The sequence below is a fragment of the Lytechinus pictus genome, chromosome 19 (genome assembly GCF_037042905.1).
Source record: "Lytechinus pictus isolate F3 Inbred chromosome 19, Lp3.0, whole genome shotgun sequence".
Classification (NCBI taxonomy): Eukaryota; Metazoa; Echinodermata; class Echinoidea; order Temnopleuroida; family Toxopneustidae; genus Lytechinus; species Lytechinus pictus.
In genome coordinates this window covers 4,989,058-5,014,936 of record NC_087263.1, presented here as the reverse complement: position 1 = coordinate 5,014,936, position 25,879 = coordinate 4,989,058, and the positions used below count along the sequence as shown (strand labels likewise).

The following is a 25,879-nucleotide window of genomic DNA, read 5'->3' as shown; positions in this document are numbered from 1 at the left end:
GTAGTATATTCTGTCACACGATCACTGGGCTTCGCTCACATGCACTGTGATGTTTTTGCACGTGCACTCGTAGTAAAAATTTCCCGCCAAATCCAAATTCCAACACGTGGGTTTTGCGAGTATTGTGGGCGTCAACGTTTACCGAACGTAAACGCATACACGTGTTTGTTGTGAAAGCTTGTGGTGTCTTGTTTGCAACGAAGTAGCAGATCATCTCATTAATCCCAACTGGAATAATTACACCTTCGTAAACATCGTAGCAACATTGTTCATTTGGACAATGGGAGGTAAGTTTACTCACTGTCATACTCGTTTTATTCGTAAATTTCTTTAAAATTTAGCATAATGAATTGTCAAAAATACCACGTGCACTTCGTCCTGCTCATGGCGTGGTATCGCCTGGGCAAGCGGGGCGCCAAAATGCAGCGTCCGCTTGACACGACATGGCCATGCTGTCAAGTTATACCCATGTCTGGCAACCAGCGCCAGCATGAACATTGGGATTGTGGATTTTGAACAGGTCTATTTACCAGATAACATTTATTTCATTTGAGGGATTATTAGCAGAACAGGTTCATTATCAAGATGGTTTTGAATATGTCTAAAGTGTTCATGTTAATTGTTATGTTTACATTCTGTAATTTTGTGTATACCCAGCTGAATAGGGCCAACCACTCATCCGACAGAGGAGCTATCAATATAGCCAACAGCCCAACACTGTTTGAAGTTTAGGTTCATATTCATAAAATTATATATAAAACCAAACCAAAGGTATCTCAGATATATTTTCAAAGAAATGCAATATCAAGTATGATTGACATTAACTGTAGAAATATAGGCTAGTAATAGGCTACAGACATAATTTGTATGTATTCGCTTCAAATCGACATGTGAGGGACATTGTCATTGCCATTTAATGATACGTTTCTTGTGAAGGCGATGCCAATTGAGTCAGAAAAGCTCTCTTATTTCTGTAGCTGTAACTACCGCTTTTTATATTTTTGTTGAATACTTTTCGTTTTATATTATACATTTTATATTTTATCATTTATTCCAAACGTTGATCATAATATTACATGTCTGATGTCTGCTCATATAAATTATGTTTGATTGATTCGATGAGTTCATGCTGTAAAATTGTTGTGTATGTTTCGTATTAAATATAATTTTTCAGCATTGATGAGCATTGGCGGCGGAAGCCAAAAATTTTAGGGGGGGACCACAAAATTTTTTTGACAAGCAAAAAAAAAAAAAAAAAAAAAAAGGTTATCAACCAAAAATTTTAGGGGGGACGCAGAAAAAAAAAATTGACAAACAGTCATCAACTAAAAATTTAGGGGGGGACACTTCCCCCCCCGTCCCCCCCCCGCTTCCGCCGCCTATGTTGATGAGTCTTGGGGATACCTCTTTTTTCAAATAGGCCAAAGTAACCTGGTTATCAACTTTTGTAATTATATTGGGGGTCTATAGGCATAAATTTATTGTCTAGGCCTACTTTAATGATATATATATATATTTATTTTTTTATATTATCATGATTGATTGTGACGTTGTGTAAAGATTATTGTCCCTTGCAGTGGCGGATCTAGGGGGGGGGGGCAGAGCCGGCCCGTGCCCCCCCCCCCTTCGTGAAGCAAAATATAAAAAAATTGTAATATAAAAATGCCTTAAAAAGTGTGCCCCCCTTTTGAAAGTGATGACCCTTTTTTTTGCTTGTCAATTTTTTTCGTCCGAAAAATGTGCCCCCTTTGGAAAATCCTGGATCCGCCCCCGTCCCAAGCACCACCATGGTCACCAGAACACCAACGACTACCCTACCTACCGTGCTTCCACAATTTTCTGGGGACGTATGTCAAACCAAGGAGATTTCTCCTTGGTCAAACTATTTCACAGGTAGGCCTATTTATTAGAGCCTTTGAATTGCATTCACAAATATCATAGGGCTCTCCATAAATAATTGATTTGGAACCCCGTACCTGTATGCCCTCTTCAGGTCGTTAAGATGTCGGGGAAAATTTCAAGTAGTCAAAATAAAAAGTTTCAAAGATCATAATTGGATTAACGCGATTTGGGGCCTCATGTAAATTCAAATTTTTGTCCAGAGAGCGAAATAGGTTTACTTGTTATACCCTAGTTTCTATTAAAATATAATAATAATACGACGTTGCTTGTATAGCGCATATCACAACCCATGGGCGTTCAAGATGATTTTATTTTGTTGAATAATAGAATTGCATTTATTTATGAAAAGTTTTCCCGCCACTAACTTGACTGACCCGTTGCTTAACTCGCCCTTTGCTCGAGATCAAGAAGCTAATCTGTTCATTCAGCCCAACAGCTCGCCCCCAGATGCCCTTGGATTTTCCCAGGTACGTCTTCAGCATTATGCAGTTCACATCGCCCCAGCCATGCTCATGTAATTTTCCCAGGGCAGCGCATCTTCTCCGCCAAAAGCCCGAGAACTGGGAGTAACCATTCAAAATACATCCCAACTGATTTGCATTTAGGCCGACCTAAATAAAATTATGAGTCGCAAGATTTGGCACCTTCTCCCGGTCCGTTGACTACCGTTTTTTCGTCATTGATAGTGACATATTAATCCCACCCCATTTATTTTTAATAGTGACAACGCATGCTCTTTAAATTGTTTTCTCTTGCCAAGAACGTGAATATTAGTTCTTGGTATAGGAATTACCATGAAAATCTCTCTTTCACAAATTTTCGTACGCGCAGGCATCTCTTGTAAGTTAGAATATAGTATGTACTCTGCTGTAGTTTTGTCCCTATTATTCGTGAAATTCAGACTTTCACATTAATCAAATAACTGTGGACTTCCAACAAATGCTCGACTCTAGCTCGTTTGAGTACTCCACAGTACAGCCGTAAGAGGGAACGAAGGCGACAAACCCAACCCAACCTGCATCCTTCTGTTTCACGGACCTGGGATCCATTACCATTAATGGTGTAGCGCCATCTTGCGACGATTCACTGCTGAACTTGCGTCCACTCTGAAAAAGCACTGATCTGTGCAGAAATAAGAAGCTGATGTTATAAAAAGTCGTGAAGTTATCAGGGAATTTAAAGTGTGGACCTATATTCATGATGCACCTGAGCATTAGTGCATGAGCATAGTTCCCACTTTCGCCCTATGATATTATGTCGCGGGGGGGGGGGGGGTTGGCTTCAGCCCCCCACTTTTTTCCAAAACCGTGTACAAAAACGTAAAAATTGCCATATGATTGTGATTTTTTGCATGGTAAGCCCCCCCCCCCTTTGAAAACCGTTCCGCGGCCCCCGAGTCTTGGCTGTATCTATTACACACAACCCCCCTAGAATTCTCACATGGGAGCCGAAAATAAAAGACGAGACCGTCCCCGGTCAAGTTATAGTCACGTCTTATGGACATATTATTATTATTTATTTATTTATTCGTTTCTGCATGTCATGACAATAATATTCATTCGAAATTGCTTGTCGTCAGAGACAATTCGTGATTTCTTTGTAGGTATAAAATCACCAGATCCGAAACTCTGGAACATACCAAGCGATCGAATATAAATTTAACTTTTCACTTGCTCATTATCTGTCAAAAAGTTGCTCATAACGTTGAATACATCAATATAGGCTACCAAACTTTTGCCAATGAAATAAGACTAAATCTATCAAAGTTTCGAAGAGTTACCCGTAATCATACTACATACATTTCTTTTCTATTGATCAAGACCCTTTTGGTCATGATTGAATAGTAACTATACGATACTCGATATGACCTATAACCTACCTAGTACGCGTATTTACCGAGTTGTCGCACAGTTCGGCATAATTTTATTCATAGATGCAAGCGGTTTCGATGTAAGCAGTTAGGCCTATTTGGAGTGACGACATTGTTGTGTAATACGTGTAAGCCTGTATACAGTAAAAGCTGTCTTCCTTTTGTTCTTACACGAATCCCCTGAAATAATCACTGCGGGCCTGCTACGAGTTGTCATGCCAAATGGTGTAAACGATTTCCTGACATTAATTTTGATGTCGATTTGCGTTGTAAAAACTTCTCAAATACATGGAGGCATGCATAATAACATGGACCGAGTATTATGATAATACTTCCCAAACCACCGGTCCCCTTCTGACTGAACGAACGTCTAATGTCCAACATTTTTATTGCCATTTCCTTATTTTTTTTACACACTACGAACGAAATTCCTGCCAACTCAACATGCGTTTGCCTATCTCGAATGATATGCAATTATGCTTACAAGTTTAGCTATTAACTTGTATTTTTTATTCACATTTTCGTGATTTTAAACGAAGTCTAGGTAACAAAGACTACGCAAGTCCCCAACGCCCTCCCCTCCCCCAAGACCAGTTCGTGAGTAACCTTCGCTGTATTTTTTTTCTTTCTAATATAGCTCATCTCTTTGATTGACAGTCCTAGTTCCACGCCAACGATCGTGTATATACTTTTTTCTCTCGGTCGTAGTTTTACTACGCCGCTCCAGCTGTTTTTTGGTTGTAAACGCTGAACGGTGGTCATGCATATTCATTTCTATTGTTTGCTGTGCGAACGTTGGTCTCCGCATCGCAGGGTACGCTGCGAGAGTCTAAGCTCCGCCTACCCTCTGCGGTGAACGACCAATCAGAACGCGGTATTGGTAAAGTCACGCACAGCCCGACTGGTGATAAACACAACATAGTAAACTGACTCTTTTCTCGTTTGCGTTTGATATGTTTTCAGGTTCTCGCACGGCTGGATTCACTACGATCGTGACTTGTGAGAAAGGCGGCGGGCAAGGAGGAGAGCTTACATTGCAGATAGCTAGAACGTCCTTTGCCCTACATCGCATCAAGCTGGTACCTGTTCGTCAACCAATCTCTCAAGTTAAAAGTAATATGTCTGTTTCTGCGGTAGAGCGGCTTGTACTCTGCACACGAAGACGAGCGTTGACTGGTTCAAGCATCCATGGTCTAAGCATGCCAAAAGCCTGCCGTAAGCTTGTTTTTGAGCCAACTTCGGACCAGAACGATCGCGATGAGGATGCCGCCAGTGAAGAGCAATCTGATTATCGTCAAGAGAATCTTCAGAGGCAGATAGAGAGATGGGGATTCGACTTCAGAGCGGGCCGGCCTCTTCCAAATGGCCGACTGGAATGGGACGCTGTTCCCGAGGAGAGGGTTGCCTCTTACTACAGGGAAACATGTCTCAGGAGTCCACCTCGGAGAAATCTACGCTCCCGGAGGAATATTATGTCGGCAAGAACAAGCGAGTCTTCTGAACACCATTCAGCCGAAAATCCCACTGTAGGGGATGGACATACGAATGCCAGTCGGTTCTTGCCGGCAACAGATCAGGAGGGGGTATCCAGAGTGTCGGGAAGATCAGAAACCGAAACGGCATCTGTCGCGGTTTCTACATCAAGTTCAACCGCCCATAATAGTGAAATTGAAGGAGCCTCAAATTCTAATTCTAATAACCATGGATGCAATAATGGATTATTAAATTCATCTCCATCTACATCAGTGGCCAAGATGACCCAATCTAACATAGCTGGTAAGTATTGAAATTATTTCATCAATTAACTCCTCATCCCCATCAATGCCAAGCTCCTCTCTCAGCTCCAATCTAATTCTTTCTTCTTTATAATCTATCAACAAATACATATTTGTGGTTGCATTGACTTTTCATTAAAGGCAACGTCTTGTATCCAAATCACCATTCGTCCTTTTTCACAACGAGAGAAGTTTCGCAGCCCCTGTTGAAAAAGTGACAAGATGCTCAATTCTAGGGCAACGCCTATTTTTCTCCTCTGATCGACCCGTGAGAGATGCATAAACCCGGACCCGCACGCCCACACCAGTGCCAACGGGCAAAGGGTTTGCTCTCTTGTAAACAAGTCGAGTCATGTTCCAACGAGCAGCAGTACAGTGGCTATATTAAGAATACGTATTCATTACGTAGGAGATTAATGATAACTTGAAGCGTGTTCAGACCCGTCTCTGTCCAGAGTAAATTTTCTTTGATTATAGCGGGTTCATGAAACGGACAACAATAGTTCGCTAAAAAATTTCATGTTTTGACATGTCGTGGAAACTGGAAATACTTTTCCCGTTGAATATCCTGGTATTGTCATTATATGTGTAAAAGATAAGGGCTTGTAGACACGATTTTTAGTGACATAAAATGATTGCCTCCTGAAAACTAAAACGCCACTTTAAATTATGCGGTACCTATTTCGAATACTTATCATACATCCATCATAATTGTTGGTTTTGATTTATAGGCATCAATTGATGGATTCTACATGTCTGCTTTTTGTTTTTGGCCATCCATATCAAACGTACAAGGTTTTGTGATTGTTTTTACATTTTTTTATTTCTATAAATCAAGACTCTATTCAACATTTTTATCGAACGGGATCTCAGTGATTCCATTTCACCATAAAAAATAGGGGGTTTAATTCAAGTATTTCTATTTTACCTTTTAAACGTCACCACAATTCTCCATTCCATATCTTTTACACAAAATGCTAATGAAAAATAATACCTGAAAGAAATTAAAAGGACAAGAAAGTATTTGACTTCCTTTCCTCCAGTTGACAGTTAACTACTCAGCTTACAAATCCCCTTGATAAATGGGAAAGCTTTGGTGTAAGTCGTCTTTAGTCTGGCCCGTATTTCCTTTTCCAATGATTAGCTGAAGCATGAAGCTCTTTCTTGGGATTTTTCAGTCGGATGTCCCGACTTCTTCTTTGGCATGTCTTTGGGAAGGGAAATGACACGTCCCCATCCACTTTATGTTATATCCTATGTCCTGTGACGCATTCACGAGTTTGAAGAACCTTTCTGGCTAATCAACAACATCCACCTCTTTCGTCTTGGCTCAGGTCTGCCTCTTTAGCTGCTTATTGTTGTTGATGTACAGTATTCATCGGGTATTGGGTAATGAGTGTTCAATTATCACGGGAATTTCCAAGTTTATGTATGTGAATAGTTGCATTTCCTCTTTTGTTTGTTGCGGGTGGTTTGCTCTTTAAATTATGACACATTAGACTTCCTTGTGGCGTGGATGTGAAATTTTAGATCTCATATTCTTGTTACGTGTTCAGAAGTCGGTCTACCACATATCTCGGTTTTCTTTTCTACATAGATTGGAAACGTAATTGAAGGTTAATCTTAAGTTTGGGAAGCACATTTATGTACCCCTAATTCCCTTTACAGTTTACGTTTATGTTTCAGACTCTTGAGTGGTTTCGCTAACCTTTTAAAATATTAATATAGAACACACAGTGGCCAGTGACTATGTATTATATGGAATTTTAATCAACTTGTTTGTTGATCGCGCGACTGAGCTATTTTATTCGCATATTTATGGCTATATGTTTTAATGTAACAGAAGTCTATTTGATTGCAACACCAGAAAGAAAATCCCGGTTGTATTTATTTTTTCGGTTGGTAAAGATCTTTCGGAACAAAACCAGACCTTCAGAACGTGGTCAGCGGGGGTTCAGGTGTAGGCAATTCTACTTCTGTCTTATAAATTGAGGAGGGTTGGGCAAGCTACGAATATATCGATCAGTTGTCGCTACGCCTCTTACCGATTTTATTCCCCTGTTATTGCCAGCCGGTTACCGTGGTGGGACCTTGTAAGGCTAAACAATAGACCCGCATCCCTGCGCACAGGTACAGAGAGGAATGGGAAAAAAGGGCATCACGGTCCCAGCACACGTACGTGCAGTCGCCGCTGGCTAACGTCAGCTTAATGGACGCCGCCATATTGCCAGATTCAGGCAGATTTGGCCCGCGCCCTCTCCGGCTAACGCTCGGCTAAAGCTCGAACGCCATTCACCCATACACTAATTCCCCTTGATTACCGTTGTTAAAAACCTCTGTCAAATCTTTTCCAGCATTTTTATGAATTAGCGATTGATGTTTTTCCGTTTATCAGATATCCTTCATTATACACATATTTTTTTCATATTTATAACATTTTTATTTTAATCACAATTTTAGTCCAAACGCGGGTCAGTTTTTGTTAACCCACGTTGTTTGTGCATGCCCACGTATAGCCTTACGCGTATTGAAAGGAATGATGTTGGGTCGAAAAACAGAATTGTTATTGTTTGTTCCTTGTTTGTTGGGGATGAAACTATGATGGCGACCAGTCACGTTTGACTGTACCGCCAAATAGTTAAGATTAATTAATTAAGGTCAAGGTGAGATAAGAGAAATGAGCAAGGGGCATTGTGGTGGGGGAGGGGGAGAGGGAGAGAGGGGGGGGGGGGGTTACGAGGGCCGAGTGGGGATACAGTTTCATCATGCAGTACAGGGCGTCGATGAACACTTTTATTTTTTTCTCCAAAATATGGAAAGTGACAGAATAATCAGAAAAAGGTTGATTGGTTCTGATTTTGAAAAAAAAACAGAATTTATCAAGATTGCTGTTATTCTTCATGGTTGTAGAATTTAATTTAGTTTCTCTGATAAGTATAATTCTTTCAAACAACTCAAATTTTGATTAATCGTATTTCATTTATTTCACTCTTTTCTTTCGCCTCGTTTTTTTTTCTTCCAAAAAACCAGGGAGCTGAAAAATATGAGAGCTAGAACCTAAAGATATGGGGTAGCTATGACGTTGGAGGGGGCGCAGCCTCATGCACTTGCAGATCCAAATCAATTTTCACAGGGGACACTTAGAGTAGCCCCTATTTCTTTAATATTATTTTTTACAAGCAAAAAGAAGTCAATGAAGACATCAGGCCACCGACAGCTGCCTCGTCAAAGGGGGGGGGGCGGTCGATTATTTTGAGTATTTTTTTTTTCATTTTGTCCTCAATAAGGGGGGGGGGGGTTCAATTAATTCTATATACACTTCTATTGTCTTTATATATGGGGGGGGGGGGGTCTGCTACTGAGCATGTTTTTAAAAGGGCTTAATAAGGGGCTTAATACAACAGAAATTGTACGATTTAATACAATAAAATGTATCATCGAGGTTAATACTAAATTAATACATAATTAATAATTGTTTTAATTGAAAATGAAAATAATAAAGGCACCCATAGATCTTAACATCTCATAAATACAGGCCTAAACCTGTATTGGAAGTTGAACAGGCATAAAGTATAAATGTTTAGCTATATAGCTGATGCTTTGATCCCGCAACCAAATAATGTTATCATAAACTAGTAGATGTTATATCAGTCATGTCAGTGGCGTAACAAGTGAAAATAATTGAGGGTACTACGATATGGCGTATCAGGCAAAATTTATAAAATATATAGTTGCAAGCAAGCGACATAAGCATAATTTTGACTTTTGGTTACAAAAATCCAATTGAACAATTTCGCAAGATTCTCTTACCTTTTCCTTTTTTTTCTTGTTCGTGAATTGGGGGCATGCAAGACCCCACCCCCCCCCCCCCATACAGCACCACTCTTTGTTGTCACTGTCTAAAATTTGATTTAAACTTTGAGAATTTGAATTTCTTATCTAAGTAATCCAAAGGGATAAGACAAAAATATTTGCAGATTACTTATTTCAAAGTATTTTTATACCTATAACTCCCCAACTCTGCTCTAGCTGCACTGCACGTTGCCTAACGGCCTTCCACCAAAGGGCCAGGCCGACTCGCCCCGTGAGCAAGTGACCGCGTTCGCGTAAGTTCACCCGAAGCCATGACTAAATTCTGACCATAAACATCACCTAACTAATCACTCTCTGACAATATTTCAAAGTATCTTTTATTACAGTCGATCCTTTGGGCCATTAAACGATAATATTTCCAATGTTATCATGACAAACAATTTTAATGAGATAGTGGCATTGTAGAAAAAACAAATTTATAAGCACGAAATGGCACCAGATAAATCATCAAACATACAGCGCAGCGTTCGGGACTGGTGAGTGGTACGGCTCTCTTGGAGTTTTCGCTCCGACGAATTCGGCGAAAACGCTACCATTGCGCCGTGCGAATGTTCAATCTGCGGCTCTCAATCAGAGACTTGAATGTCTCTTTTTGCATTATCGAAAATGTATCATAGACTTTGTTTGATTTGTTTACAAGTAAGTTGCATATCCGTCGTGATAATTAGGAAAATCCATGATGTCTTCTTCTAATTCTGTAAAAATTACCTCTTCAGAGTGCCTGTGTCAGAAAATTGCCGGAAATCGTAAAAACTTGCCTAAAATGTCTCTTTTTGAAAGTTCATCCATGGTCTGGAAAAAAATGTTATAATTTATGTAGACGTATACCGTAAACAAATACATCCTCGATCACTGAAATGAAGTGTTTGCTAAGCTTTTATATCTCAGACCGCGTTACCATGGCAACTTGGGAAAACCTTTATTTTTTACTAATAAAATTCTGGTTTTAAGGGTCATTTTAGAGACATAAAACTAACCATATTTTGAAGTATTGGGTTTAAATTTCACATAAAACTGAATTATCTATGTTTATACTTTCGTATATGAATATTCATATTTCTTGTAGAATCTTAGTTTTTGATTGGTCAATGTTTCAGTCATGGATAATAACTGAGCGTTAAAAAATCTGAAAATGCGCATTTTATCGGCAACCAACAAGCAAGATGGCGGAACACATTAAGTTGGCGCTATGCACGTACGTGAGCACAGTACCTGTCAATCACAGGCTCGCACGCCTCGACCGAAAAACAATACGTGTCCAGTTGGCTTTTATGACGTAGCGTTTACCTGTGCGTAGTCTTCTTTGCCCAGGCGTTTTTCATTACGGAAGAGAACTCGCAAACAGAACGATCACCGAACGATTTGTCTTTGATTACCTATGATTTTTTTCAATAGTTTCTGAATATTTTTCAACTTCAAATCACTGACACAACGATTATCTGATTATTTTTCAATATTATAGTCATATTTCCTGGCGCGAACAGCACACAGTCGAGACTTGTGAGAACATGGCAAAGATCCATACAAAATATCTATGCCTATACATTTTCTTAATAATTGATTTCATGGTATTGCCATCCTTTTGGCTTTGGCTATGAATAAGGCCGAGTGCCTGGAAGTTAGATTACATGTAACCTGAGCCGTTAATGTTCAGAACGCATCATACCTGTTTTGCAATTCCAGTTTTCGCTGACCTGGGAAAACAGCTTGAAAATGAACTGGTAACGACGGAATCCCTGGAGGATTTAAGTGCGTTGTGTCTTCTCAACTGAGAAAATGTGCATTGGAAGTAGGTCACCAAGAGAATACACACTTGAAACTGATACTGTGTTTTACATCATGGCTTTGTATTTTCCAAGGTCACCGTTATTCATATACCCCTCTTATATTGATGTTTGTTCCCAAGAGCCGAAAATTGTATTTGTATCCATCTGCCACAAAAACCATAATGCAGTAGTCATTTGAAATGCTAGTTTCACTAAACACTAAACGGAACGCGGAATCGTAGTAGGGTGACTGCACTTTTGTTTATGTATGCAAACTTTCGATAAGGATTCTTTTTGTTATAAATCTCTCTTGAATGGTTGGTACGAACCACATTAATCCAGAATTTTAAACTGACCCTTGCTCTTGTGATGGAATTGGAAACTTGAACAGTTTGTGCTGGTTACCGTTAGGTAAAAAAAATTACCGATACTGCGAATTTCTCGTTTTGTTTGATAGGTATGAGAAGCAGGCTAAATAATATTTATATTACTTGGTTGGCCAATTCAGCTGTGCACCCTTAGGGATACCATGATGATATATTCTAAATTTCCTTGTTAAAACACTACTTCCACATAATCATGCTGATCACTAAAATTGAACAAAATGTTTAGTCGTTCTCAAAACGTACAGAAGTTGCATGTGCAAGAGCACCAACTTCATTTAGGCCTGCTCGAATGGAGTAAACATTTCACACCACATGTGGGTAATCCCTACTCTTCGCATGGTTCCGAGTCTCCGAATCACTGAGCCTAAAGGTGATGGTCACGTACACGGAGCAATAATAAAGAATTGGGGTTTTATTTTTATTCTATCGATCGTGATTAAAGGTGGTGGACATTGGGAAGACCACGGCGAAGGACTCCAGCGTAGGTCCCTCGCGTGGGCTACAGTTGTCCAAATAATCACAGAACTCAATAGTTATTTGCTTTCTTAACCCATTGTTCGAGCTGGTATTGGTGACCAAGAAAGCATAATAAGAGAATGGGTATCTTCATTGCAGAGGCGTTCATACTTCGAGAGCTTTTTGTCACGCAGTGAATATTCGCACGGCCGGCAGCAAGTGCTTCTGTGCCAGACCGGCGAGCGGTGGGAAAGAAACTGGTGATGACCTCTTGTGTCTGTCCGTGTTGGAAAAATCACTTCATTTACTCGTATCTCTAGGGCAACAATGGCCCCTACCAGATAATCAAGACAAAGGGGGACGCTGCAATCTGTGGGAAAATTTTGAGACCATATAACAATGGTCGTGTGGCTGTGGCTAATGAATGGTGTTTACGATTATGGCCCCAACTCGTGCAGTTGTCCAAATAGTCTTTATCTTTGATCCCACTTGCCAGTAGTTCAGTGATTTATTTTGTAAACGTGATTTAGTATACATCCGATGTTACAGGTCTAACGTGCAATTTCTTTGGTTTATCCAGTATGCCTTAATATTGCGGCCCTAGTTCTTGAACTAATCCTAAATGTTCCCAGGCCTACTCTAAAACTGATGTAGATCGACCTGACCTGCATGCTTATTTTGGTTGACGTCGATACTTATTGTATGTTGTGATTGGCATATTACATGAATATGTGACCTTCACCTTATCGTTATGATCTAGAAAAAAAAACCATATGAAAATCGAGCTCATGCGTGCTACGTGTAACGCAAAAAACCCAGTAAAGAATAGTATCACTTGTGACCTCCAATTAGCAATCGATAAACGCAACGTCGTTGCATTGTTTTGTAAATGGTTAGATTTCCTACCGGTATCACACTCTATTTGTTTTCACACAAGCGAGGAGAGAATATATATCGATTGTTTTTTCTTTCTTGCTTGGTTAATTTGGTCATTGTTTTGATCCCTGGGTGATCTCCAGGCCATAAAAGATCCAACCTGGCCACCGTCCAAGTATCGAAAGTCGCACTTTCTTCGAGGGAAAGTTTACCCTTGTTAACTCGTATAGAGGTTAATGCAGTAGTCTACAGGTGGAGACTCCTAAACGGAATTGCTTCACATTGTATCAGTTCTAGCCTAGTTGTGAGATTATTAAGAAGATTTATAGTACTGATTTATTACAATTCTAATGTAATTTCAATTCAATATCCGATATCTAACTTTCAGTTCAGATTTCCCTTTCAATCTTAATTTTAATGTCAATAACAGTATTTTTTTCAAATGCTACCCAGTGGGTAGCATTTGCACGTGTATATCATAATTGACTATATGTGATTGTTTGATTTTCTGTAAATATGTTCATTTTCTTTGCTATGTTATGTATGTTCAATACCATGTAAAAATGCAAATTTCCACTTATTTATTTATCTGGACAATAAATACTACCTTATGAACCTTATGAACTTATTAGTTTAAAAAAAAGTTCCATACGCTTCTTGGTTTTAGTTTTCTTTTTTTAGTAGATATCCATGTTCAGAATAGACCAAACCTCATGCAATGACCGGGGGAAATCCCAAGGTACTCTTTAGTGTCACTGTCCCAAGCTTCAAACAGACGGAAATAACTGCCATCGTTTACTTTTTGCTTCGTTACCAAAGTATTAGCTTCAATTGTTCTCTGTAAGTCCATTGTTCGGATGACTTCCTCTAGTCTCGGGAGTCTACCAATCTAAAATTTCAGACGTATTTGTTTTTTATCGAATTTATTTCGACGAGCTTTGCAAGAAGGGTGTTAGTGCTTTAGGTGATCATCGGCACTGATGAAATTAACTTGTGTTCCGCTAGCCTTAAGTTTAACATAGTTCTAAGTTTTGTGTTTTGTATTTTCAAATTAAACAAAAAATGTTTTATACATCTTTATATAATATCCTACAGAATGCAAGTTGAAATTCCTCTGGTTATAGATATCTTAGTCAAGACATTTGGTATTGAAAGAAAACAGGAGATATACTGAGGTGTTTCCGTGATTTCCCTATCATAGACTCACCTGCAGACAGAATTATAACTGGACACTTTGTCCACACCTGAGTACCGACCAACTAGCAGATAGACCACGTCACCACGGACCTACACGCTATTGAGTGACGAAAAATGCGTCTGAATTTTGAATTTAGGATTAACCACAGATTGGCAGAGAACCTTTTATTCTGCTCTTTTCCAATTGACGGGTACCAACACTCGAAGTTTGATGATTGCTTAATTGAATCAGATCTTGCCAAAGAGTTTGCTTTTCTTTTCCCTTCTGCGGCTTGGTCAAATAAACTCACCTTCTTTCTTGTGTTGTCAGTGTTCCGAGGTGTGAGATTCATCGATGAAATGTCAAATGCGACTCGTCACATGCAGTACTCCCTCTTATTTCTCTGTTGCGTGGCCGATTGAGTATATATCCCATATGTTTCAGCACTCAAGAGTCTCATACTTCAGTCTGTCAATCCACCAAAATAATCGATTCCTTTTGAGATCCTGTAAATAAAATCACCTGTCAATTATTAGAGTGTCGCATTAGACAAGCAAATCGCACATTATACAATTTAATGCACAAACCATGGAGATTTTCCATGTACTGGAACATAGAGGTAAAAAAAGAGAATAACAGAAGCATTCCTGCCCCGAGTGCCCACTCTACATGCAAGCTTCCTGTCCACTCATTTACCTCCATCATTATAAGTAGGCCCTGTTAGTTACCTAATTGGCCTTTGTGGTCATGAACTTGGTAGGCTTCAGGTGCCTCCCCTTCTCCTCCCTTAGTCCCCGCCCTTTTAGGATTTTGGTGCAGTTGCTGTAATGTCGCGAGAGGGCAATCCAATGTATGTTTTCTTGATTGTAGAATTCACACCTTTTTTTACCAACACTATTTTCATTTTTCCCATCTTCAGATTTCTTCAACCAACGGAAAAGAAGGAGAAGTTTATCAGAGGGCAACGGTGCAAAACGGGCAAGGACCCAAGACCATCTGGACAGACCACAGTCCGCTCCGGCTGTCACGTCTTAGCAACACCAAAACTCTATAAAATTGGTAAGTTTTTAGAGTACGAACATTATTTTGTTGACAACCAATTCATTTGATACGCATGTAATGTACCCCAAGCTGATGGGGGGGGGGGGGGGGGGGGGGATAGAATTCGTGGAATCCATTAAAAATTCTCTCTTCTTTGTCAGCAAAAACTACATAGGTGAAGTCCGGTAGCTTATTAATTGAAAGCATATTTTGAGGTTCAATTAATTATGATATAACCGTGTAAACATATGTTTTACAGATGTTGGAAGATTGCAGATATCAAAATTAATACCCGGCGCTTGCTCCACGCAGCTAATAAATTGACTAGCTGGTTTCCGTTTTGAAAAGTGTCTGTGAGTTTAGTGGGAGGGATTGGGTCTAATTAATCAGAAATATATTCCTGAGCAACTGGTAATCCGCGAGAATACTTCTTTATTGTGAAGCCTTCAGTGGCTCAGACCAATAATAGGTGTGATTTGGTTGTATCATTGTGCTAATGAATTACGCCATAGAATAAGGGTAGAATTCCAGAAGTTGATTTGCAGTGATCATAATTATCAATGATAATGACAGTACTTTACTTCCTTAGCAAGAGTAGGCATTTGGTCACACATTCACCGAATGTGACATGGTTTATCTGATACAAGACATTTCGAAGAATTACATGGCTGTCTGTCTTTCATGTCATACATAAATAGGCCTTCAGATAGCCCATTACTGATTTTATTATCAGGATGGGTGGAGTCTGTAGTGGTAGTATTTGCTCAACCAGACAGAGTGGTCATTTCACGCTAGTTGATGCTACCCCCGCCATTACTCTGAATTTATATTCCTTCCATTTATAATGGGCCTAATCAGATTCTATTTAAAAGCTTACGCTGGTGAATCTGTTTACATTTTTAGAGAACGGTATAGAGCCAGAAAGCTTTGAAACTACCGAACAATAGAGAGCACCTATTGTTATTCAAATCCCTTGAAAGCAGCTCTCCAACAATGAGTGAATGGCCGTGCTTGATTATTATTTTTAGCCGAATTGAGGCCGAAATGTTGCGCGAGAGTCGACTCGATAAACAGATCCTTCGCTGATAATCTCCGATGGCCCTTTCGAGAACGACAGGTCTTTATGATGATGCTGTTTGCTGCTAAGAAATGGACAAAAAGGCCATTGCGTGGCCGTGAAAGCCAAGAGGATTAGAAAGCAATGTTAAACACTTTTCGTGGCTATATTTAAGCCGATAATGCGCCCCGGAAAAGCTGGAAAATTCCACTGGTTTTTGGCTTGAAAAAAGCCTTGAAGACTATAGTTCCATTATTTTTCCCCCAGGTACGTGTAAACAACGAAGGATACACAGTTGTATATTTGTTTACGCAAGCCTGGTTTACGTTCGCGTATAGCGGATAAGATTTCAATTACACTTGAACGCAGTTGATTCTGAAGTGTCGCTTCCTATTGATAGTCTTTAGTACATGGTCGATCGAGCCATATCGAACTCTCAATTTTATAGGCGGATGACCGCTTATGTCATGGATTTGTGCCATGCCTTACATAAAGCATGGACCTACTACATGCATAAAGGAAATTTCGATTGAACTTGTTAGGTTCGAAAACTCTTTACGATTGATCGTACCATCGCAACTGATTGCTGTCCCGAGCTCCTATCGTAAAGACATAAAATGATCAAAGCATTATAATTTTTTCCACTGTGGTATTCTACCATACATGATTATTATTAAGTCTTATGACCATAGCCTGGTAGTCCAATCAGATTCGAAGCTTTCGTGGTAGTTGCCCGAACGGCAATCTCAATCGTCAAGGAAGATACCCTTCAGGCTCTCGAGCTCTTAGATGAACAAACTGGAAACCGCATAGAAATTTCATTTTTTTAACCCATTTGATTTGCTTAGTTTTACCTGTGCGCAGTCGTATCTGAAACTCCTACATATCGGCTCTACGAATAGACAGTTTACATATTCCTAAGATAAGCATTAATCCGATCGTTCTGGCATTGATTCAATCTACAATTGAATTGTTTTATCAGTCCCCTTGAACTGGTCAACGGTATTGCTGATGAAGAGGAGATAATAAACTCTTAAACTTGATAATACCGTAATCAGCTCTTCTACAGACACTGGGTCAAATGCAATCGTGTCCGCGTATGCACATAAGGTGCTGAAACGGCATATCTATCAAGGTGGTTTTGACTTCTTCATTTCACACTATAGGGCCTACCTGTTAATTGAAACCTAAACCACATCAAATTGGTAAAGTCAAGTGTTTGAATGGCTTTATATTTAAGTATTTTGTTTTGAATACAATATATTTTTCGATTTCTATTATTTACTTACCTTTTCTTTTTCTTTCTCTTACCTGCACAGATTCATCAAAACGTGTGTGTTAAATGGGGTCAGAGACGATAAGTTCACTTCAGAACTCAGCTTGTTTACGCCATCACTCTCACTAGTCTACTAAGTCAGCCCCTCTGTTTCTGCTAACGGTGGTTTTTATCAGGCCAGAGCCGAGAACCGGACAGGTTTCCCAGGCATCGTTACCACTACCAGAGACTCTAGATCGAAAAGTGTGGGAAAGTGCCTCTTTTGGAGAAAACCCCCTCTGGACTGATGAATGGGGTCTGGTGTAGAAACTACCAGTCTAATACTATAAAAAGCCTGGCTTAAAGCCAGATAAAAGGACACTCCAAACTGCACAGCTGAATAACAATGCAAGATTTTGGCAACCTGCCATTGTACAATATCTCATGTGTATATGTGTGTGGGAGCCATTACCTGCCAGTTTAAGACTATTTTCAGATGTAATTGTGAACTTTTGATAAAGATCAATAATAAAAACTAAAACTCCTAGGGTCTAGTTGTACTTATGTTGTCTTAAGGAAAGTATTCCCTCCTTACAACTATCTTTCCATGAGATAAACCAGGTCATGTTTATGCCTTAAAATGGAAAAGGGTTTGCGAGCGAAGACTAGGCTCCAAATCCCGCCAAAATGCTTATCACGTGATTTGGACGCGTACGCCCATCTCGAGGCCTAAGAGGTCACAGGGTCAAAGCGAAAAACCTGACAAACAACTTGTACGACTACCCTGGATCGCACTCCCAGGGACGTCTTGTGAAAATACTCCGCTGAGAAAAATAACCCTCGATGCAGCAAAGCACAGATGATAAACTGGAAATTTATGATTTCGGTTCCTTCTGATTCAATCAATTCTCTCAGTTGTTGACTTTATCTTTTTCCCCTATGAATAAATGTAAACTTTGCGCCCCAGTTTGTGAATCTTTCCCTATCAAACTTCCCCTTGCCGTCGTCGCGATTTCTCCTCCTATTTCCATCTCACTTCAAATTTTGAAATTATACTTTTTGAAACAACTCAAACATGGACCTTTTCCTACTTCCCGAACAAGAGTTCGAATGTCGTGTGATCACATGTATAGCATATTGTGATCACATGTTCTGGGACCCCCCCCCCTCCTGTATAACCATGGCCTGCAAACTTGTCACGATTTCCACTTATCTTCGGGGCATCCGTTTGTGCAAATCTCTAGGTTTTCGATTTTCAAAAAAGAAGTTGTTTTTGTTGATTGATCGCCATGGGAACGTGTCTTAACTATATGCATGCAGGGAAGATATTAACTGAGGGTATGAGGACATTTTCCCCTTTTTCTTTCATTGTTTTCGTTAAAGATTTTATTCTTAATTATGCATGCGAACATGGCGGTGTCGCTAATGCATAATTAACGAGCGAACCGTCTGTAGGTAATTAGGTTAATAATTGTATATATGCCAGAGTTCAAAGAAAGTTGTGTATATTATATTTTATCTTATTTATTTACAACATGGCAATTCACGTTTTTCCTAACATTCCATTGTGTTGATTACCAGAAGCCGGAAGTGGAAATCCCAGTTGGTAGGAAACGGCAGGCCTATTTAAAAAGCAATATAACCCGGTGTCTGTTTAAAAAAAAACTTCAGCCAAATTTCAGTTTATAAGTTTATAATCAGAAGCACGTAATGTTGATTGGCTATGGTTTTCAATCAACTCTGATTTGCAAGGGGTGTTATAAATTCAGTGAAGAAAACACAGATTCTCGATTCTTTACACTATCCTGTTAAAGTGACAGAAACGCTTTTCAGATTATTTTTGGGCGATGAAAACTAGTTCGACTCATCAAAATAGCTTCAGAGTGATTTATTCAAATTACAGTATGTCTACATTCTGTATTATTTTGATACTTGATAAAATACCTGAATAACAACAATTAATGATCTGTGACCCCAGAATTGATAGATATGTCAGCTTACCAGAGGCATAGCCTGTAAAATGATTATCAAATAGATTATCTACTGGAATAATATACGAGCCTAGATATGATACTTCAGCATTTTACGGGTTTGTATTATATCTCTGTAGGCTTCATCGACAAAATGCCAGTGTCACTTCGCTGTCAGAATTATTTTAATGCCTTCTGGATCAAATTTTCATCTATTTCCAGGTGTTACAATTATGGATTTTATTCTCAATAAAAAAAAATCAGATGGATTTGGTACAAAGTTTACGTATATTGCAATGTAATAACATCTGTGCAATCTGCATTGCTTCTAAACCTAGATCATGTCGCGTTCACATCTACGAAACCGACTCAAAGCCGATCGATAGTATGCCATTCAAAATAACGTATTAGCTTCGATCGATCTACGATGGTTTCGTCAGTGTGTCCGCGACATGACCAACATCAGGGACTCTCCTGTCAGCAACTTTCTCTGAGAGTCTGAAGCATTAGACTAATTGTATCGGAGACTTCTTTAGAAGCAAAAGGTATTAATTCGACATGGTATGGAAATTCGTATTTTCACCAATTATACTGAGGACTTATTCAGTGAAATAAATTTTCTTGCAATAGTGTGATGTAGTCATTTCATCATTGGTCGATGAATGCAGGGGTTAATTCTGCACAATAGAAGTCTTTCGTTTTTATTTCTTTGATTTCAGTGTTCTCATAAAAAAGGAAAGAATTTATCGACGAGGACATTGTTTATGACCGAGAAGGGGGGGGGGGGCGTGGGATCTTAATGTTTGAAGTGAAACAAAACACAGACCAACATGGAAGATTTCGAAAACAAGGTATTTTCCCCTTTTAACTGAAATATTGTTTAATGAAAATAAACCCCTGAAGTAATGCCCCTTTCGATTTGATTTCAAAACATACCTGTGAAGTATGTTCTGATAATATCAGGCAAATTAATGTATATGATAGAGAGAAATTCAACAAGGTTCGTTAATGAACTGTAGTATTATTATGTTATTGATATATATGAATATTGTGAATGTGTACATATGCTATGTATCTAAAGTTCGAAAATGAAATATTAAAATAACATAAAATGAATTAGAAATTGACATTTCATTCTCTTGTCATTATTTGGGTTCGTTTAGATACTGTGAATGTTGTTAATCCCTTTTAGTCACTCTACAGAGAATGGTCTATTAATTACTGAATATGTTAAGAATGAATGGATGTGCCCTACTCAATATACACAAGCACGGATCTGTAGGGGGACGAGCCTGTCCCCTCCCCAAAAATAAATAAAAGGCGAGAAGGAAGGAAGATAGATACGAGGAAGAAAGAGAAAGGGAAAATGAGAGAACGAGAAGGAAAAGAAGGGAGAGGGGAGAGAAGAAGAAAAGAGAAGGAAGTAGAAAAAAAATTTAAATGGAGAAACTAAGGAAGGGGGAAAAGAGAAGAAGGGAAAGTGAGAGGAAAGAAAGGAAGGAAAGTGGGAGACAGAAAATAAGGGGGGACGATATTGTCTGTGTATGAGAGAGGGTGTGTGTGCGCGTATATATTTTGTGTGTGTGAGATTGATCTTTTAAATTTCAAAATTGCAAGTCACGAATAGACGTTTGGAATAAAAAATTCTTGGAATAAAAAAAAACAATCGACCTATATTCAAATAAAAGACACACCATAAGGTTTAGAAAATAATAATAGGCCTATACTAAAAAAGCTTACCTAAGAAAATGTTTTTCTTGCCATTTTAAACCTTGGGATTAACGGACATTCTCTATCAGAAATGACGTCACGACGGAGGACCATAGAATTCGAAGAATACCTTGGAACTATCTGAAATATAATTATATCATATCAAGAACAATGGAATAATAATCAGCCGATTGCTTTTCTCTAAATCAGAGGGGTTTCCGAAACATTTTGTTCCAGTCTGTCCTACAGAACACTATTGATACATTAGGCCAAGTAATAGGTCTAAAATATGAAATGAACAAAAAAGGTGTCTATGACACACACCCCACACAAAAATATCAATCGCATATTAAAGGGTCGATGGACCTAGGAAATGTGGTGCCAAGATTTTAAACAACGATAAAAGTGGTTGCATTTACACAATGCCATGTTTGCTGCTAATTGCTGAATGCAAAACCAATTAGGTTAGATACTATAATTAATCAACCGGTCAAATCACTTCTTCATCTGGACACTGCTTCCTTTTCACTTCTCTCACGAGACCAGGGGCCCGTCTTACAAATAGTTACGATTGATCCAATCAATTTCAACTGTATGGAAATCCATCAATGTCATATATTTTTTTCTGCATGCAGGAAATTTACGCAATATCCGATGTAAACAAAATCACTGAATTTTCAACAACACGACGAATATATGAATTCTCACCATATCTAGAAAATCATTGAACAAATGGTAAATTGCCAATTCGTCCACTGCCAACTCGTCCACTCACCACATGGTCTACCTTCATTTAGTCTAATGCCATTCCGTCCATCAACATTTCGTCTAACAACCATTTGGTCCAATAACCATTTGGTCCAATCATCACTTCGTCTAATCGTCTATTACCATTTCGTCTTATAACCAGTTGGTAAAATTGATATTAAATGCCCATTTTCTTTTCAGTCATTTTGCACAATAATATTAACAATTGGACGAATTGGCATAAGACCAAATGGAATATGGACTAAATGGCTATTGGACCATCTGATTATTAGACGGAATGTCATGAGACTAAACGCAAGTAGACCATGTGGTCAGTAGACGAACTGATGATAGACCAAATGGTAATAGACGAGACGAGTTGGCAAGCCCAATCGGACGAATTGGTATTAGACGAATTGGAATTAAACCACACATGCATTCTACAAGTTGACGTTGCTGGCTTTCCATAGTTGTGGTTGATTGGATCAATCACAACTCTTTGTAAAACGGGTCCCTGTTCCCAGTCGCCTTACACATGTACCCTATGCTTCTAAAAAAATAATGTATATACAGTTGTTGTGTGTCCGGACAATCTTTTTTTTTTACAGCCATTTGGAAATATTAACAAACGAAGTTTCATCAATTTCCATTATAAAAGGTTAGGCAATATTATAGAGAACAAAATAGAAGATGATTACAACTATTGAATTCATATTTTTCGTGTAATCCAAAGACAAAAAATAAGGCTTCAAAGTTTTAGAAGTGTCCGGACACCCGTCCCTATCCTTTATAGCAACACAACTGTCTCAATTAATTCGAAGACGTTTTAAAAATCGATTTCAAACTCACCTTTGAGAGGGAATCCCCTTTCAACGTGTATAGTTCAGACAATGAACCCTCAACGAGATAACAGACAATCTAGACATGTTTTTAGTTTAGATGCAAGTTCTTACATGCCTGAATATGATAGGACTGAAACCCACATACAGTACTTCAGCATAATAATAGAGAGACATTCCTAATGAATACAAGTTCAAGCATGTTCAGGGTCAATTATAAGTTCCATTGTCTGTTTTAATCTACAGATAAGATCGAAAGTTTGGTCTATTCGTCTGATATTGAGGAAATATATTTAATTTTCAATATATTGTATAAAAATATATTATTTTTTTCCATTTTAGTATCTTTTTCGACGTCGGCCTCTAATGAGTTCACTAAATTTGTTCAAAACAGGGATCAATATTGTCGATCAATGAGGGCTATTTTATTCGTTGGACTACTTAAAAAAATCAAGATAGAAGCAAACAGGCAAAGACAAAAATGACTGCCTCTTTTCATGAATTTGGTTGCAAACTTGCCGTACTCACTTGAATTAAAGGAGAATGAAACCCTTGAAACCAGCTGAATCCATATCAAAGAGAAAAATCAAAGAAACATATTGTTGAAAGTTTGAGGAAGATTGAATGAATAATAAGAAAGTTATGAGCATTCGAATATTGAGATCACTAGTGCCATGTAGATCCTCCCAACGGCAATGCGACCAAGATCTGTGATATCACACACGTACAACTCCCTCATTACTTTAGTACTTATTTCACTTATATTCTCACTTTTATAGAGTCTACCACAAGGTGAGGTGTTCTCTTTATGAGATGACAAGTACAGAGGTTTCACAACATTATATCATTGATGAATCGTTTGTCATATGATTAGAATGAGCAAAAAGAGATGTTTTGGGGTATATTTTCAGTGTCCAAATGGGAGAGTTGTACGTGTGTGACATCACAGATCTTGGTCGCATTGCCAATGGGAGGATCTCCATAGCATTAGTGATCTCGACATTCAAATGCTCATAACTCTTTTATTGCTAGTCCTATTTTACTCAAAGTTTTGTTGATCTTATTCTTTGATTTTTCTGCTTTCACAAAAGCGAACTTGCTCCAAGAGTTTCATTCTCCTTTAAACAAACACTGACAAATAGGCATGATAGGCTGAATTACCCTTCACTAAAATCTAGTCTTAAAACTAGTCGAACAAAATGTTTATTTCTTGGATATTTATTTCCATCCACCATGCTTTTCAAAACCTAGTTATTACCCTCCCCCCACACACACACATACTCTATGAATGCAAAGGAACTAATCTGGTCCCTAATCACATTCCTCTCAGAGTGAGATGAGGGACCAGTCCTGATGGAATGAGATTTCAATATTTCAAGAATGAATTTTTTACCTTTTTTGGAGTTAAAGTGTGCATTTTTTACACTTTAACTCCAAAAAGGGTACATTTTCACTCTTGAAAGATTGAAATTTCATTCCAGCAGGACTGGTCCCTCATCTCACTCCGATAGGATTGTGATTTGGGACCAGAATAACTCCTTTGCATATGGATAGTACATTCAATTATTTTATTCAACTGTAAAGAGTGCCACATTCTGTCAAAGACCGACATAGCCAGTATAATTTTGACTGTATCACAAGATCTGCACGATAGTTAAGAGACATTCGTATGATTATGACTATAATGCACAATAACAATTGTGAATAAGACTGAACACAATACATTATACAGTCACAATGAATTACAATATTCAGAGAGCGAAAAAACAACAACAACCAACTGAACACAAAATAATACAAGCAACAATCGTATGATGAATTTCCACTTTTGATTGAACATCGTGGTCAAAGCAATCACGCTTTGACCACGAAATTTGAAGGGGAGGTGGTCAGGCATGGTGTTTTTGGATAAAATTTATAAAAAGCTGCAAGCGAGTTAAGCGAGAGAGCTAAAAACACAAAATCAACTTAAGACATTTTTTACATGATATTTAAAGAATGCTGTCATATTTCACCCTTTTCGTATTATTTTCTTATTTTCTCCCTCTTTTCTTGTTCGTTCATATGGGCCAACCCCAACTTTTACGACAACGGAAGGGAGGTCGAGCGAGCGAAGTGAGAGAGAATGTTTTTATTCCCCTTTTTTCAACGAAATGAAATTGTGTGATAGATCTTGACCTAACATTCCAAAAGTAAAATCATATTTCATCATTTTCCTTTACGTTCTTGTTTTTCGTGAACTTTCTTTGTCCGGGGGGGGGGGGGCAGTGCCCCCAAGCCCCCCACCCCCATACTCCGCATATATCTGCCAGTGTCCCAGAATGTATACAATGGCAATGTCCGATTGAGATTTATCAGCTGGACTAAGATCAACATCAACGGATTTTCGTTATTTATACTGGTCACTCCATAGATCAGTTTCGGTTCATATATACGCTGTTCATCGATTCAACCAAATATAATTGAGACCTATCGCTGACGGAAACACACGCGCTGGTATACCAGTACAAAATACAATTCTTATTCGTAACGCTTCCTTGGCTTTTAACACAACAGAGCTATGACCACGCCAAGGGTCACTTGTACTTTTAGAGAAGTGGGCCGGCTTTAGAATGCGCATGCGCATAGTGTTGTGATGATAGTAAAAGGCCAAGGCCAGGAATAGGCTTATCACCACGTTATCATATGGATAAGAAAGGTGAATGAAAGGCACGGTCATCAGTATCACTTGGCGCCAATTGTATAAGTTTAGCAGTGTGTAATTGGCCAGCAAAACAAGTTAGAACGTTCAAAAGAAAATAGACAATGGCATGTAAAATGGACTCTGATCTGATGAAACCTGGTTTGAAATGAGATCTGTCAGTCGAAAAGACCATCTGCATACCTAGACTGAAAAGGAGATCTGATTCGAAGTATTTTTGATAAATCTTTGTTAGTTCTCCTCCTTTTGACCGAAATAAACTTTTTTCTCTCTTAGAATACTGTGTATACCAGCGCCCTGGTAACGATTTTTTTTTACTGTTGGTGCTGATATAAATTTGAAAAGCAAAATAAAAAAAAGTGTTTCACCAAAAAATAAATGTCATTTTGGTTACATATTTTCAATTGTTACACATCTTCCAGAATACGAGGGGGTGCTGCCTTTGGCGAATGATACACGCAGCACCCACGCTTACCCA

At 38.7% G+C, this 25,879-nt stretch overlaps 1 protein-coding gene across 1 annotated transcript; it reads left to right on the top strand.

Annotated features, from left to right (window-relative positions):
• On the top strand, positions 1 to 20,531 carry LOC129283426 (uncharacterized). The gene is made up of 4 exons (XM_054919260.2): positions 1 to 287; positions 4,736 to 5,548; positions 15,001 to 15,140; positions 17,499 to 20,531. Exons 1-3 carry the CDS (start codon positions 281 to 283, stop codon positions 15,114 to 15,116), a joined length of 936 nt encoding a protein of 311 aa, XP_054775235.2. The 5' UTR covers positions 1 to 280; the 3' UTR covers positions 15,117 to 15,140; positions 17,499 to 20,531.
• The last annotated feature ends 5,348 nt before the right edge of the window (positions 20,532 to 25,879 follow it).

Excerpts from the sequence above, each read along its gene's own strand:
- LOC129283426 (XM_054919260.2), top strand. Across the intron at positions 5,549-15,000 it reads GACCCAATCTAACATAGCTG|ATTTCTTCAACCAACGGAAA; the intron begins GTAAGTATTGAA and ends TCCCATCTTCAG.